Below are 14,765 nucleotides of genomic sequence, written 5' to 3'. Positions count from 1 at the left end.
AAGAGTGTGTCTCTTAGTCAAGTAGATACAAGAGACCAAAGGGGCAGCTTCTGTCTAGAGGTGAGATGGGAAGGCAGAGAGGGTTAGGAGCTGGTTAAATGGTCATGGGGAATCAGGGGCGGAAAGGAGGAGTGTGCTGTCGCAGAATGGGGTGAGCAATTAGGGTCACATAACAATGTATGCATAAAATTTTGTATGGGAGACTAACTTGAAATGTAAACTTCATTTAACTACAACAATTAAAAAAAAAAAGTCTAAAGCAAGTATTTCAGACTATCACAACATTTTAGAACAGCACATCAGGGATTTCGAGCTTTTATTTTCAAATATATTTTTAACCACTTCTTCTATTCCATTATGAATAACTTCCACAAGATATTCATTTTAATAAAATGAAAAAACTTAGTAGCCCAAATAAACTGATCACTGAAAAACAGTTTCAGGAAAAAATTCTATCTTACCTCTACACTAGGGCTAAGGCTGCTTGGCAGTGTGTCTGAAGTCACAGTAGTGCTTGGAAGGCTGGAAATTTCCCAAGTATTCACAGGCTGTATTGGTTCAGACTGCTTTGAACGATCTGTACATTTTGGATTATCCAGTAAGGTCACTTCATAAAATTCCTGAATATCTGGAAGTGAGGAAAGGAAAAGAAAAATTCAAAAATATTTATATTTTCTATTTAAACTATTTAATGCTAAAACAACTCAAAAGCAAAACATTTACTCTGGCTTAGTAAAGTAAGTCCAAAATGATAATGTACTTAAGTAGGGAATATGTTCTCATTTCATTATGTATGTCCCAATCATATTAGAACCTGCATGGCATACTGTAAAAGTCACTGGCTTCAAAGTCAGTGCTGGGTTAAAATCCCAAGTTCTCACAAATTAGCTACATGTTTAGGCCAGTTACTCAACCTCTGGTAACTTGTCTCTCACCACTGAGAATTGTTGCAAGAATTGGGTGTAATATATATAAAGTGGTTAGAACAAGAGCACGTTAATAGACTCCTGATAGATGGTAGCTAATATCATTATTGCAAATTCTGCAGACATGAGTCATTATCGATATTTTATATCTTTACCACTAATATCCAAGCTGGAAATGTAAACCTCTCAAGTGGTGTTAGCTGCCCTTGTAACCAAAGTAAAACACAAAGAAATGAAAACTGAAATAAAATCAAAGAACTAGAAGAGCTTTTAGATATCCTCTAGTTCAAACACTCAGAAACAATGAGTTAAATTTTTTTTAAAAACAGTTAAATACACGACAAAACTCAAAAGAAAGCATAAATTTGCTTATAATAGCACAGGATAATTTAAATGATCATGTTACTTTGGTATCAGCTGGAATTATATGGACTTAGAATATAAATGGAGCTCTGTTGGAGCAGAGTCTCGTTAAGAGCTCAGCTGCTAAACAAAAGGTCAGCAGTTCGAATCCACCAGCTGCTCCTTGGAAACACTACAGAGCAGTTCTACTCTGTTCTATAGGGTCGCTATGAATCAGAACCAACTCAACAGCAATGGGTTTGGTTTTCGGTTTAGTATATAAACACTGGTTATTAATGGTGCTCAGAAAGCTCTGAGTGGTGGTTATGTAATGTTTAGGTTCACCACTGTTAGTTTCTTATTCACCTGATATAATTTTCAACGGATTTTTTAAAAGGGGAAATTATTATAACAGTGGAGGTGGGTATTATCCTATGTAGAATCATGCACAATAACTATGAACAACATTTAGACAAACCAACTTTTACTTCTTGTTTCTCATCATAGTGAAAACATTATCTCCTTTAAAAGACAAACCTCATAAGATAGCAGACACAATATAACTCCTTTTTTAGTTTTAATAACCAGTGGAATTTTAGAACTTTTCAAGTAAAGGGCAAATAAAAACTAATGTCTGCACAGTGAGGAAAATACCAACCTAGCTCACAGGGTGCTTAAAATATTACTAGAGAAAACTATGTGAAGGCATTTTATAAACCATGAGTCACTGTATAAAACTATTAGCATAAACCTCATGAAAGAAACCAAAAACTCAAATTCAAACGATCACTTACAAACTGTTCTTACCAAAAATTGTTTAACTTGAACCTAAACAAATTTTTTGAACCAACATCTAGTTCACAGGAAATACACGGTATAGAGAAAAAAGTAAAATGAGACCTTGAAAAAGGAAAAAAAACAAATCCACAAGATAGGACATTCTACAAGACAACTTGTCTGGTCTCCTTAGAAAATCAATGTCATGAAAGGAAAACAAAACTGTTTAAAAGTGAGGACTGTTCTATATAAAAGAAACTAAAAACACATGGCAACTTGTTGAAATGGTGGTGTTTCTTTGGCTGTGTATACTTTCACCAAGATGAGAAAAACAATTAAACGTAAACAAAAACCAAAAAAAAGACATGGCAACCAACTACAGTGTCTGAGTCTTGACTGGTAGCAGGGAAAAAGCTATAGAAGACACTGTAAGACAATCAAGGACTTTTTAATATGGACTACGTTTCAGAAAACATCAGGGAATATTTATATATTTTAATAGGAAATATATATTTATACATGGTAGGATATATATTTTTATTAAAGTAGGAAATATACTCTTTGTAGGAGATATATACATCCCTTTATATAGGTATAGATATAAATATTATAAAATATATACATATTTTTAAAAACAGAGCACCTATCATAGTAGTATGTACCCAAGAGCACTAAATGGATGATGAGTAATTGGTTAGTTACCAATATCTGAAGCAGCCCATATCACTACATAAAATTTTTACTATATTTTTAAGTCAAGTTTCACACCCTATATTTTCTGTAATCTCCTTTTCTACAATTAACTAATAGAAACATTGCTGTATTGCCATTCAACGACATTTATAAGGAAAATCTAGACCAGCACTGAACAAAAACACTTTCTACAATGATAGAGATAGTCTATATTGGCATTGTCCAATATTGTAGCTACCAGCCACATACGGCTATTGAGCACATGAAATGTAGCTAGTGTGGCTGAGGAACTGAATTTATAATTTGACATTTAATTAATTTAAATTTAAATAGCTACAGATGGTTAGTGGCTACCACATTAGGACAGCACAGACCTAGACTAACGTAATTAAAATACAGTAACATTTTACTTATCTAGTACGGTCAAGGACTAAAATGTTTCGTAAGTGTATTTTTCCTAAAGTTCACTCCCACCTTGCTGTCAACAGAATTGCCTCAACTCTAGCTCCTATATCCATCTATCAAACAGCCTTTTCTAAGTTTTGTTCCTCAGCTCCTATGGACTAGGCAACCAAATATCCATCTTATTTTAACTGTATCAGGCTTAAGACAAAATAAACTGAGAGTCTAAGGGAGCACTTAAATGAGTAAAGTGCACGGGCTTTAATATGTGCATTTTATAATACCTATTTTAGCTATTTAAAGATCTTTGTTTATTGGCTGGGGTTAGGGTAAGTGATATTGCCAAGTAATAACCAACTTAAAAAGGGTCAGCAGTTCGAATCTACCAGGCGCTCCTTGGAAACTATGGGGCAGTTCTACTCTGTCCTATAGGGTCACTATGAGTTGGAACTGACTCGATGGCAATGGGTTTTGGTTTGGTTTTACCATACAAAGATGTATATACAAATACAATGTTGCCTATAATTCAGAGAAATTATAAATCTAAATGCTCCTAGGAAGCAATTAATAAAGCTACAGTAAATCTATACAATGTAAACAACGGTACAAATCTGTTAACATGGAAAGACACCCACTGATTCATCTACCTGCCAGTCCGTCCACCCAATAAGTGAATGCTACAAATAAAGGATGGAAACGGACAGGACTGCTTCCTCAAGCAGTCTCAGCTTCCATGTGCCTTTCAAAATGAGATCATCTCTGTATCTCACTGTGCTAAGCGTGATTCTAGAGTGTATGTTTTTAGTACAATAGGTCGCTTAAACCAAGCCAACTACTTCGCCTGGTGCTCAACTGAAGAAACAATGGTCTGCTCTACCACTAGAGGAAGAAAACAACTGTGTTCTAGTTAATGAGAGGCAGTGCTAAATTCCTGAAGGATGTTCAAGGATAATTTTTACCAAATGTGATTTTTGACCTTACACGCTGATATCAATTCCCATGTAAGAAACAATTCCACTATGTTTTACTTGTGTAGGGAGTTTGTTTTACAAAATGAAAGTGTGTGCACACACACAGAATAACATTCTAGAAGGATATTCACCCCGTGGAAGAAGTGGAAGGTTATCGCTGGTGTGAGAGGTTTTTTTTGCTTATAATACTAAGTACATTTATCTAATTTTAAATATTTTACAAGGATCATGTATTATTTTCATAATAAATTCCATTTTGGAGGGTTAGAGGATGGCAACTAGAAAGCTGAAGAGCAATGAAATATAATCCTGCCATTTCAGAGGGGAAAAAATAAATGTAGCAATCCACTGGCTAAAAGCAAGTGCAATGTTTCTACATACTAAAACATACTACAGTATTTAAACCTACTCAAGCACAGATACTCTGCTTTCTTCTAAACCAGTGTAAATTTAAAAAGCCACTTTTGATCCCCAAAGAGGAAAGAACACCCTATAAAATTAAGAAGTATATATTACAAACAATCCATGTTTCATACACTAGAAATAGAAAAGATGCCAAGCCAGTGTCCAAAAATAAATTATTTCAACACTTTCAGATACCATTTGACTAATAGTCACAGGGTATTCACATGAATATTCCTTAAAACCAAATATGTATCAAAAAGTACCAGGGCTTCTCAGAGAAATGGCACAGTCCATGGCTGAGGTAGTATAGGTGCGAGATGAATCTGAAACATCTTATTATGCAAAAAGTAAGAAAGTGCTCAAAAAATGATGGGGGACTGTCATAAGGGCATAAGAGCAAGCTTGAAAGGGCTCCCACTAATTAATCTGAGACAATCTGACCAGCAAAACAATTAAGGGTAGTAATAAATTATAAATCATTCTAAGAAATAGGAATCTGCAAATCCACAATGATAGATACATGGATGGACAGATGGATGGATGGCTAGAGGCAGGGAAGGAAGGGCTCTTGATTACAGTAAAATGCCAAGTATTAACTGGAAAACACAGAGGAGTGCTAATAGAAAATTGTCATTTTGCAACGACCATAATAAAGACTGGTTCAAGCAAGAATCATCAATGGATGCTATATCAAGGAGCCTGGGTAGACGAAGGGTTGTCATCAGCTGCTAACCCAAAAGTTGGTGGTTCGAACCCACTCAGCAGCTCTGCAAAATAAAGGATGGCAAACTGGTTCCACAAAGATTATAGCCAAGAAAACCCCATGCAGCAGTTCTACCTTGTAACACAAGGGGTGGCCAAGAGTCCAAGGCTGACTTCATGGCTGCTAACAATAACAGGCAAGAATTATCAAAGGATGGTAAATCTAAGTGAAATTTTGTTAAGGAACAGTGCATGGTGTCAAAGTATCTCCCCCACATATTGCTGGTAAGTCACAAGGAAAAAAGCGGTAGCGACAGACATCTTAACTGGGTGATCAAAATTAACATCATCAATGAAGAGCAGATGACACTGTGTGCCTCTGGATGGGCAGTATCCTAGCCAGGAATATATAACCTGAATCTAATCATGAGCAAACATTAGACAAACCCAAAATGAGAAACATTATATGAAAAAAACAAGAGTGAAGGGCACTGTATTCTTCAAAAATGTCAGTATCATAAAAGACAAAGAAAAAAAGGCTGTAGAAATGTTTCCAGATTGAAAGAGACTAATTGGATATGACAAACTAAATGCAATACCAGGTCCTAGACTGGATTTTGTACTGGAGGAAAAATCTGATCCTACACAGGTGAAATGGCTTAGACTAGAAGAAATATTTAGATGCTTTCACAGCTCTGAGATTTCAGGATTCTAAACAGAATTCAACCAGATTCATCATTATCAAAACAGTGCTTCAAAGCAGTAATAAGCCAAACTATTAGCAAAAAACTCAATCAAAACTACCCACCAAAAAGTTAATAAAATTCTCCTTCAGTTCCATCAAGTTTTAGTCAACAGTCTGATCCATATCCTGTTACAAAGGTTTTCCTTTCCCAAACCTAGCCTGCAAAATCACACACACACACACACACACACACACACACACACACACACACACACACAATAATTTAGCAAAAGACTAAAATGTAGCATCACTGGGACCAACAATAAGCAAAAAAAAAAAAAAAAAAATTAAGAAATTTCGACATTTAACACTATAGCTGGAAATTCTCAAACACTGTTTATTAAGTAAATACAATTTTAAAAATGTGTAAATTTATGTTCCATCATCATAAACATTCTGCTTTAAAGTAACAATTGTTAAAAAAAAAAAAAAAGACCATGGACCATACAGATCAACATCTGTTTTAAACATGCTGGTTATTAGCGTACTGTTTGAATATGATACAGAACATCCTAAGGGTTGAAGGTGAGAAGAGAGTGTGGACTCAGTATTAGCTGAGTTCACTTTCTGACTCTACAATTTAGTATCTGAGGGTCCTTGGGCCAGACACACAATCTCTCAGTGTATCAGTTTTCTAACCTTAAAACAGTTATAATGACTAAATGAAATAATTCACTTAAAGCACTTGCATTAGCACACAAAGTGCTCAATAAATGTTAGCCATTATTGCTTTTCACATACACTTAAAAATGAGTTATATTTTTGAAACTCAGTATCTACAAACATAAACATCCTTTATCATGTTAATAAGGGCTAGTATAACTGTTAAGAGTTAACATAGTAGCAAGAAATGAATTGAGAGTTAACTCTGAAATAGACAGTATTATTACATTACCTATCTACACTTCGAAATATCTGCCAAACTAAAAGAAAATACAGTATTAAAACAAGCTTGCTATTTACTGCAGACAAAATACACAATTATTCTAGTCTCTTCAGCCAGTACAGTTAACAAAAACAACAGTTTGTTTTAAGTTTCATCTCCAAAGCCATTTCTTCCTCTAGACGAAGATGTTTTTCATACTGAAATAGGAAATACTGGGGAAAAAATAATTTATTAAACTAATCTGCCTCTAATCACAAGCTTGTTTTCAAACAGACAGAGGAGCTTTAGCTGGAGGACAGAGTAGCTTTACCTTGGCAGGCTAAAAGAGTAACTTCACTCAAACTAAAGAATGAACTGATATAGTGAACCACCCTTGATTAAAAACAAACAAAAAAGTATTAAATATTCAAGGTAAAGGAGCAGCTTCTAAAAGTCAGATATATCAATTTACTCAAGTCTCTCAAGCCAGCCCAATCTTGAGCCCAAGTTTTTCTCCTGTGCACAAAGAGAACAGTTGAGTCCTCTGATCCTGTAAGAAGTTACGTCAGGGGTCTCAATTGGTATGAAATCTCTAGAGACTACCACGGTAGTCCTGGATCCCAGAGAGACCTTAAAATCAGAAATAACCTGAAACCACCACGGACCTGAACACCTGGGCTCTTACTGTAATCAAACCATATCCTGTCTGCTTTACTCACAACATTTTCAAACATAAGTGTACAAAATGTTAATACAACATCAAATATACAATGTTTTCTAATTACTCTCATCTTAAACGAGAGATTAAAATCAGGCAGACTTTACCTCCTACCTACAGAAAAATAATATTTACACAAAAATATCCAGATATCCAAAAATCCAGGTATGTTTTGGAAATAACTTTTAAACAAATATGTAGTTTATGGATTTTTTTTTTTTTTTAAATACAAGTTTAAATATTCAGCTTTAAAGAAACAACTTAGGACAGAGCAGAATTGCCCCCACAGGGTTTCCAAGGCTACAAATCTTTACAGAAGCAGACTGTCACATCTTTATCCAGTGGAGCAGCTGGTGGGTTCGAACTGCCAGCCTTTCAGTTAGCAGCTGAGTGCTTTAACCACTGTGCCACTATGGCTCCTAAAAACAACTTACCAGCTGAAACTCAAAAGTTAATTAAAACTTTTCTGCTTTCAATAATTTTTAAATCTCAAACCATTCTTCAAGGATACTGCCAGGATCAGAGCTAGAACAATGATTTCCATATTTTACTGAATCAAGGATATTGTAAGATGCACTATTATTTATGTGTCACTAAGAACACAAAACACTGCCAATTAAACAATGACGTGCATCAATTTCAGATATTAAAATATTTAAAAATTGGTGTCTTAGAATAGATAGAATGCAGTATTGTGCCTGCCTATGCCTCAGAATGATCCCAAGACATCAGAAACCTAACCTACGTACCAACTACCAAAAAATCAAAACCAAACCCACTGCCGTCAAGTCGATCCCGACTCATAGTGACCCTACAGGACAGAGTAGAACTGACCTGTAGAGTTTCCAAGGAGCGCCTAGTGGATCTGAACTGCCGACCTTTTGGTTAGCAGCCGTAGCACTTAACCACTACGCACCAGGGTTTCCATATATCAACTATAAAAGAGGAAAATGAGTATTACTATAACATCAAAACCTCTAGAACTCCACAGAAACTTTTTTTTAACTGCATGAAAACAGTCAACACAAACTACCAATCCAAAGAATCAATCAATAAATAAATAATGCTGATCGCAAGTCCAAAGAAATTCAGCATCCCAAGCAAATAACTAGATAATTCACTATAGCCTAGCCACCAAATGATTTTCAAACTCAGGAGGTAAACAACCAAAGCACCAAAGGATTTTCAAACAACTCAGATGGTCAGGACCTATGCCTCTTAAATCTATGGTCCACAGGAACCAGCTCAGAGGGCAGAAGCCACCTACTGAAAGAAAACACAGTTAATCCCGGATTTTTCAATACATACTATCGACACAATGGACTCTGGGTTAGCTTGGGGCAATTTACAGGCTTAAAGTACATTGTGACATGTTTTAAAGATAATGGTAGAGGTGTAAAGCAAAAAGAATATCTTACTGGCCTAGAAATTCAGAGACTGAGAAAAGTAACAAAAGTTAATAACATAATCTGATTTCAACAAACACAAGAGAATGTATTTATTCAGTAGTATTAACAATTACAGTATAAAAACACACAAAAACCTCTATATACCCATTTCAAAACTTCTAGAATCTATTACTTTTCTCACAGCAAAATCTGAAACCACATCCTATAAAATATTAAAATATAAAGAAATCTAAATATCGAAGTAAACTCACAACGAATTAGATTCTACAGGACAAATAAGATTCAGAAATATAAACTTCATAATTAGAAAACTAACTCTATTAAAATTAAAATATTCTTTAAGAAGAGATAAAACACATTCAAAACCTAAAACAAGCAAGGCAGATATGTCAAAAATCCCTCCAAACATAGCAAATTCACCGCAATTTAGGGAAAAATCTAGGAAGTACGGCTTCTGTTAGGAGCCCTAGTGGCACAGTGGTTAAGAACTCAGCTGCTAACCAAAAGGCTGGTGGTTCGAACTCACAAGCCACTCCGCAGGAGAAAAATGTGGCAGTCTGTTTCCATAAAGATTCAAAAATCAAACCAAATCTGTCATCATCGAGTCGATTCTGACTCAGTGACCCTACAGGACAGAGCAGAACTGCCCAATAGGGTTAAGCAGCCAAGCTCTTAACCACTGTGACACCAGGGCTCCCCCCTAAAACCGTATGAAGCAGTTCTACTCTATCCTACAGGGTTGCTATTGAGTTGGAATTGACTCGCTGGCAATGGGTGAGTATAGCTTCTGTTTAGCTACTTCACTAACCATGTAATTTTCTTAAGTCACGGCCTTCACACACCGAAGGATTTACACACACACAAACATACGTACATGTACGTGTAAATAAGGACATGTAAATCATACCATTTTTTTCCTAAACTAAAACACTCCCAGGTTTAAAGGTGATTTAGAAAACCAAATAACTGAAAACTTATTTTTTTCCCTTCCTTTTTTGCTGTTTTGTCAGAGGAATCCAATTTGCTCATCCATTTTGACCTTAAACCTCAGAGCTTAGAAATTCAAATGCAAAAAATGTTCATCAGTTTAAACAAAAATGGCAAAATGTGGGTAATTTCTGAAGATGGGTTATAGGTATATGACAGTTTATTATACAGTTTTATCTCTGCGTACGTTTTTAAAAGTCTGTAATACGAAAGGCAATCCCAAATACGGGTGAAGTCAGCACAATTTGACCAAGGTAAATAAAGACACTAATTAGTACGTAAGAAAAAGGGACAATTTTGATAAATGCTATAACATATACAATTTTGCAACAACAGTGAAAACAACCAAAAAATATGTGTGGTTACATGGATAGATATGGATTGATATATTTGTACAGGAAGGCATACGCTAGGTGTACCTGTAGGCGTATATATACACACGTTTGTGTGTGCTGCGTATATATCCACATATGTAACAAACCACATAGCGGGCACAGTTACATAGGCTTCCTAGACATCTCCAAACAACTTGTGGGACTGGTTTACCAGGTCAAATGGTTTATGGTTTGGGACCATAGTCCTGGGGGACAACTTAGTCAACTGGCATAATATAGCTCACAAAGACAATGTTCAACATCTTAGTTTGGTCTGGGGTCTTAAAAGCTTGCAAGCTGCCATCTAAGATAGAACTACTGGTTTCTACTCAAATGGAGCAAAAGAGAATGAAGGAAATCAAAGGCTCAAAGAAAAACTACTCACCAGGGCTAACAGCCTACACGAACCACCTCTTCTAACCTGAGACCGGAAGAGTTAACTGGTGCCCGACTACCACTACCCACAGTTCTAACCAGGGACACAATAGAAGGTCCTGGGTAGAATGGGGGAAGATGTAAAACAAAACTCAAATTTCTAAAAAAGGCAAGATCCACTGGACTGATAGAGACTAGAGGAACCCCTGAGACTACCGCTCTAAGATACCCTTTGAACTTGGAATTGCAGGTCACCTTTCAGCCAAATAATAGATTGGTTTATAAAATGAACAATATCACCTGTGAGTAATGTGCTCCCTTAAACAATTAACTGTATGAGACCAAATGGTCAACAGTTACCCAAAAGCAGAGAAGGCAAGGGGAAGAGAAGCTAGATCAATGGAAACGGAACAAACAGAATAGAAGTAAGGACAATGCTGACATTTTGTAAAAACTGTAACCAATGTCACAGAACGATCTGTATACAAATTAGTAAAGGTGACTAACTTGCTGTGTAAACTTTCACCTAAAACACAATAAAATACTATTTTTTAAAAGTCTATAATAAAGTTAAATTTTTAAAAATTATTCAAGTGTATGAAGTGGGTCTTCTTAAAAATCTTTTTATTTCCAAAGCAAATTTAATAGACAGCATCAAGTTACCAATAAATTATTTAACAGGGTATGCTAACTTGGAGGTAGTACTCCATTCACACCAACAATTACTCGGACAACAGATAAATGTAAGGCCATCTCTGGTTGGGAGTTACAGAGGAAATAAATGTAATGCAATGAAGTATGCCTTATTTTAAAATGCTATATAGTTAATGACTAATAAAATTTTTTTTTCATTGTTAGAATTAGAAGGGATAAATCCAGTTCAGTGGGTTTGAAAACTTTTCAAGGTACCTGGAAAAGAAGGCCAAACCACCTTGCTTTACATAACAGAGCTTGTACACAAAATATAAGATTTTGTTTTTAAAAATTATCTAGCTGCTTATGAAAAGGGAGAGGCCTTAAAAACCACTGTTCTATTTCACCACTGCATTCTACAGCTAACACGGGCACTTTTTAAAAACAATGTACCACCTCAAAATTAAGTTACAATTAAGAATAAAACTCTCCCTCAATTTTCTTGACTGTAAAATGAAGTTATTATCGAGGTCATCTCTAAGATCATGTTCCAATCTAAAATTCTGACTCCATGAATGCAAAGTTTAAACAGGGGTCTACGTTAAGGGAATGAATGCTCTTAAACACAGCAGAACTCTCAGTGCTCCTGAGAAAGGCAAGTCAAGTACAGAACCAAGCTAACAGTAATTCAGTTAACTACCTTTTGGGTCCTAAAACATTTTTCCAACTTCTCCCACTATCTTTTAATACTTAATGCTAAGATACGAAATACTGTTATCAAAGACCACTGAAACAACCATACTGAAATTATTTTGGTTATTAGATGTTTTTGGAAAGGATATTGGCCTATCAAAAATATACAACTCACTGAAGACGTTCAAGTTGATGAATGTCTCGTAGACAGCTAAGTACATCATTCTCTTAGATTTAAAATAACGGAATTCAAAAGACGATTAAGCCTAACAGACACATAATGGTCACAAAATTTTATTCTCACCTATTAAAGCTTGAAAGAGGTTGCTCTGAAATATGTTGATAACCCGCTCTATGGAACCTCTGAGCTGCCTGTCCTCAGTCTGGCTTAGTTTCGAACGATATTCTTCCAAAAGATGCAACGCTCTCTGGGTATCTAAAAGGAGAAAAAAGCCTGATTAAAATGATATATTTACAACAAAGTATTACACACTAGCTATGCCGACAAATGATTCTGCAAGACATCTCAACAGTTCGCAAAATCCTCCAGGTCAACTGATGTCACTAGATACATAAACATATATCTCTAGGAAGAGCAAAAAAAATTTTAAACATATGTTATTTGACAAGTAGAAGAAGGAGGAAGGTGAGTAGTTTCTAATAAATACGTGCTGGTAGCAGAGGACAGTAAAAGATTAAAGTATTACCAGCATAATTTCTCATTACCTGATATGCAAAAGCAAATAGCTACAATTAGTCGTTGTAACTCAAATCCTAAGTATTTTCAAAATACTAGTACTTAGTATCCCACATTTGCTCACAAAATAGTGTTTAGTAAGAAGTATAAGGTGACATACTAAAATACCAATTCGGAGTTTTTAAAAAAAGATTTCAGGGGAAATATTAATTGCCTCTCTAGTAACCGGAGAGATGTCAAGGAAGAAAGTTTAACATTTAGGTGTTTCTTCTGAAATACAGTGAAGCTCAGATTCCCTAAATAGTAAAGCTAGGACTGTGCTGTTTCATCAAAGTTATACAAGCATTTTGAAACGAAACAGATATACGGAAAAGCAAGTGACATCCACATGAAAGAGTTCCGAAAGAAATTCTCACCTTGCTTCCGGACCGGCATTTTTCTCCTGAATCAGGAAGAGGGCACACACCTTTAAAAACACAAACAGAAAGGAAAAAGAAAAAGAATAGAGTCGTGGTTACATGAGCATTTATTCCTACACTTCAAACTGAAAAACTCCCAGCCCCACTTGGACAGCCCACCTTGCAAAGTTTTCCCAAGTCAAAGGAAGAAACTCAAAACCCAGCGCTGTCAATCTAGAAAGCTTTTTCCTAGGGGGTGGCTATCCCTGCCAATTAAGACACACAGAAGGGCATTCTTGCGAATTCTCCTCGGAAGCTTCCTCCTCTCCAAAGACCACTAGATGCCTAGACTTGGGGCCACCTCCTCCACCCTGGAACAAGTATTCGGCCGCCCCACCTGCTAGGGAGGAGGGGTCAAGAGGCGCTCCGACCCTTGGTCCCGGAGCCAACTGCGGCCGTGGAGCGCTCCACAAGGAACCGGCTGCGCAGAGCACCCCGCCCTGCTCCAGCCCCCTCCTCTCGCTTGCCTTTCTCCTTGCTTGCTCTCTCCGGGCTACTCCGGCGGGGGCCGGACAGGACAGCGGCCGCTCTCCGCGACGCCCTCGCGCCCCACATGCACGCCTCCGCGGTCCCCCACACCTGCGGCTCCGCCACAAAGTTCCTGCGAGAAGCGTGAGCTCGGAGCTGGGGTGCGCTCCGAAGCGACTCGGGGCGGCTCCCCCGCCCTGCCCTGCTCCACGTCCCCCCGCCCCGCCCGGGGCTCGAGGAGCTAAGCTGAGGGGGTGAGGGGACGGGGGAGGAGCTCCCCTCAGAGGCCGCACCCCCGCTGCCTCTTCCTCCTCCTCGAACGCCGCTGCCGCCTCCCCACTCGCCGCAGCCGGCTAGCCCGCTCGCCCTCTCCCTTCCTGGCCGTCCCACCCCCGGAATCTCGCCTTCTTCCGCACCCCCAACCGCTCTCCCCCCAAACTTTCCGCCAAGATGGCGGCCCCGGAGCTGGACTGCCGCGCCCCCACGTGACCGCTTTCCCCGCGCTCTCAGCCAATGGGAAGTGAGGAGGCGGCTCGCGCCGAGCCCGGGGCTCTCAGCGCTGCTACCTTTGGGTTGGAGGGGGGAGCAGGACCAGGAGGGGCGCTGCGGCGCGGGAAAGGGGACCCAGAGAGCATCCCAAGTGAACCTCCTCGCTTAAAGGGGCGATCACTGAAGTGGCGCTGAGGACAAAGGAGTTGACACAGACTCTACAGGTGGTCCGAGGTGCCCTGGAAGAGCCCGCCTTTACCTAGCCCACCGGTGTGTCCCACGGTTCTGAGCTAGCAGCGCGCCGGGCCCGGAAGGGTCGAGGTGTCTGAAGAGACGTGACCTCACTCACACTGGATCCAGGACATACATTCGTAGAACCCCTTAACCTCACTAAACACGTGTTGTTCCCAACTCCAAGGCAGGCGAGAGTGCCTGCCGCCCCTGGGGGTGGGTCCCCAACCGACAAAAGCGGCACTGGGGAGGAGCAGACAGCGCCACCCACATCTGGGGCGGGGAGAGCGGGGATTGGGCGGAGAAAAGGGGAGGAGTTAGGGCGGGGGTGCCACCTCTACGCTTTGTACTGGTTTTTGCAAAGTTGCTGTTCGTTCCGCAGTAAAGGGTTTGGGACTTTTTACT

The 14,765-nt window shown here is 38.4% G+C and overlaps 1 protein-coding gene across 7 annotated transcripts in view; it reads right to left on the bottom strand.

Moving 5' to 3' along the window:
• The window catches only part of DLG1 (discs large MAGUK scaffold protein 1), a 263,904-nt gene extending 249,402 nt beyond the window's left edge, over nt 1–14,502 (bottom strand). For 3 of the 7 annotated variants that reach the window (XM_023728733.1, XM_023728736.1, XM_023728737.1), the window contains exons 1-4: nt 13,640–14,037; nt 13,131–13,180; nt 12,322–12,453; nt 462–628 (exon numbers count right to left, since the gene is read on the bottom strand). In XM_023728733.1, coding sequence (XP_023584501.1) covers nt 462–628; nt 12,322–12,453; nt 13,131–13,149 — 318 coding nt within the window. In that variant the 5' untranslated portion in view covers nt 13,150–13,180; nt 13,640–14,037. Of the gene's footprint in view, nt 1–461; nt 629–12,321; nt 12,454–13,130; nt 13,181–13,292; nt 13,495–13,639; nt 14,038–14,388 lie in introns of those variants that run through there. The other 4 variants (XM_023728738.1, XM_023728739.1, XM_023728734.1 and 1 more) reach the window with 3 other exon arrangements.
• Nucleotides 14,503–14,765: the final 263 nt, after the last annotated feature.

The sequence above is a fragment of the Trichechus manatus genome, unplaced genomic scaffold (assembly GCF_000243295.1).
Source record: "Trichechus manatus latirostris isolate Lorelei unplaced genomic scaffold, TriManLat1.0 scaffold00026, whole genome shotgun sequence".
Lineage (NCBI taxonomy): Eukaryota > Metazoa > Chordata > Mammalia > Sirenia > Trichechidae > Trichechus > Trichechus manatus.
This window is presented reverse-complemented; position numbering and strand designations above follow the sequence as displayed.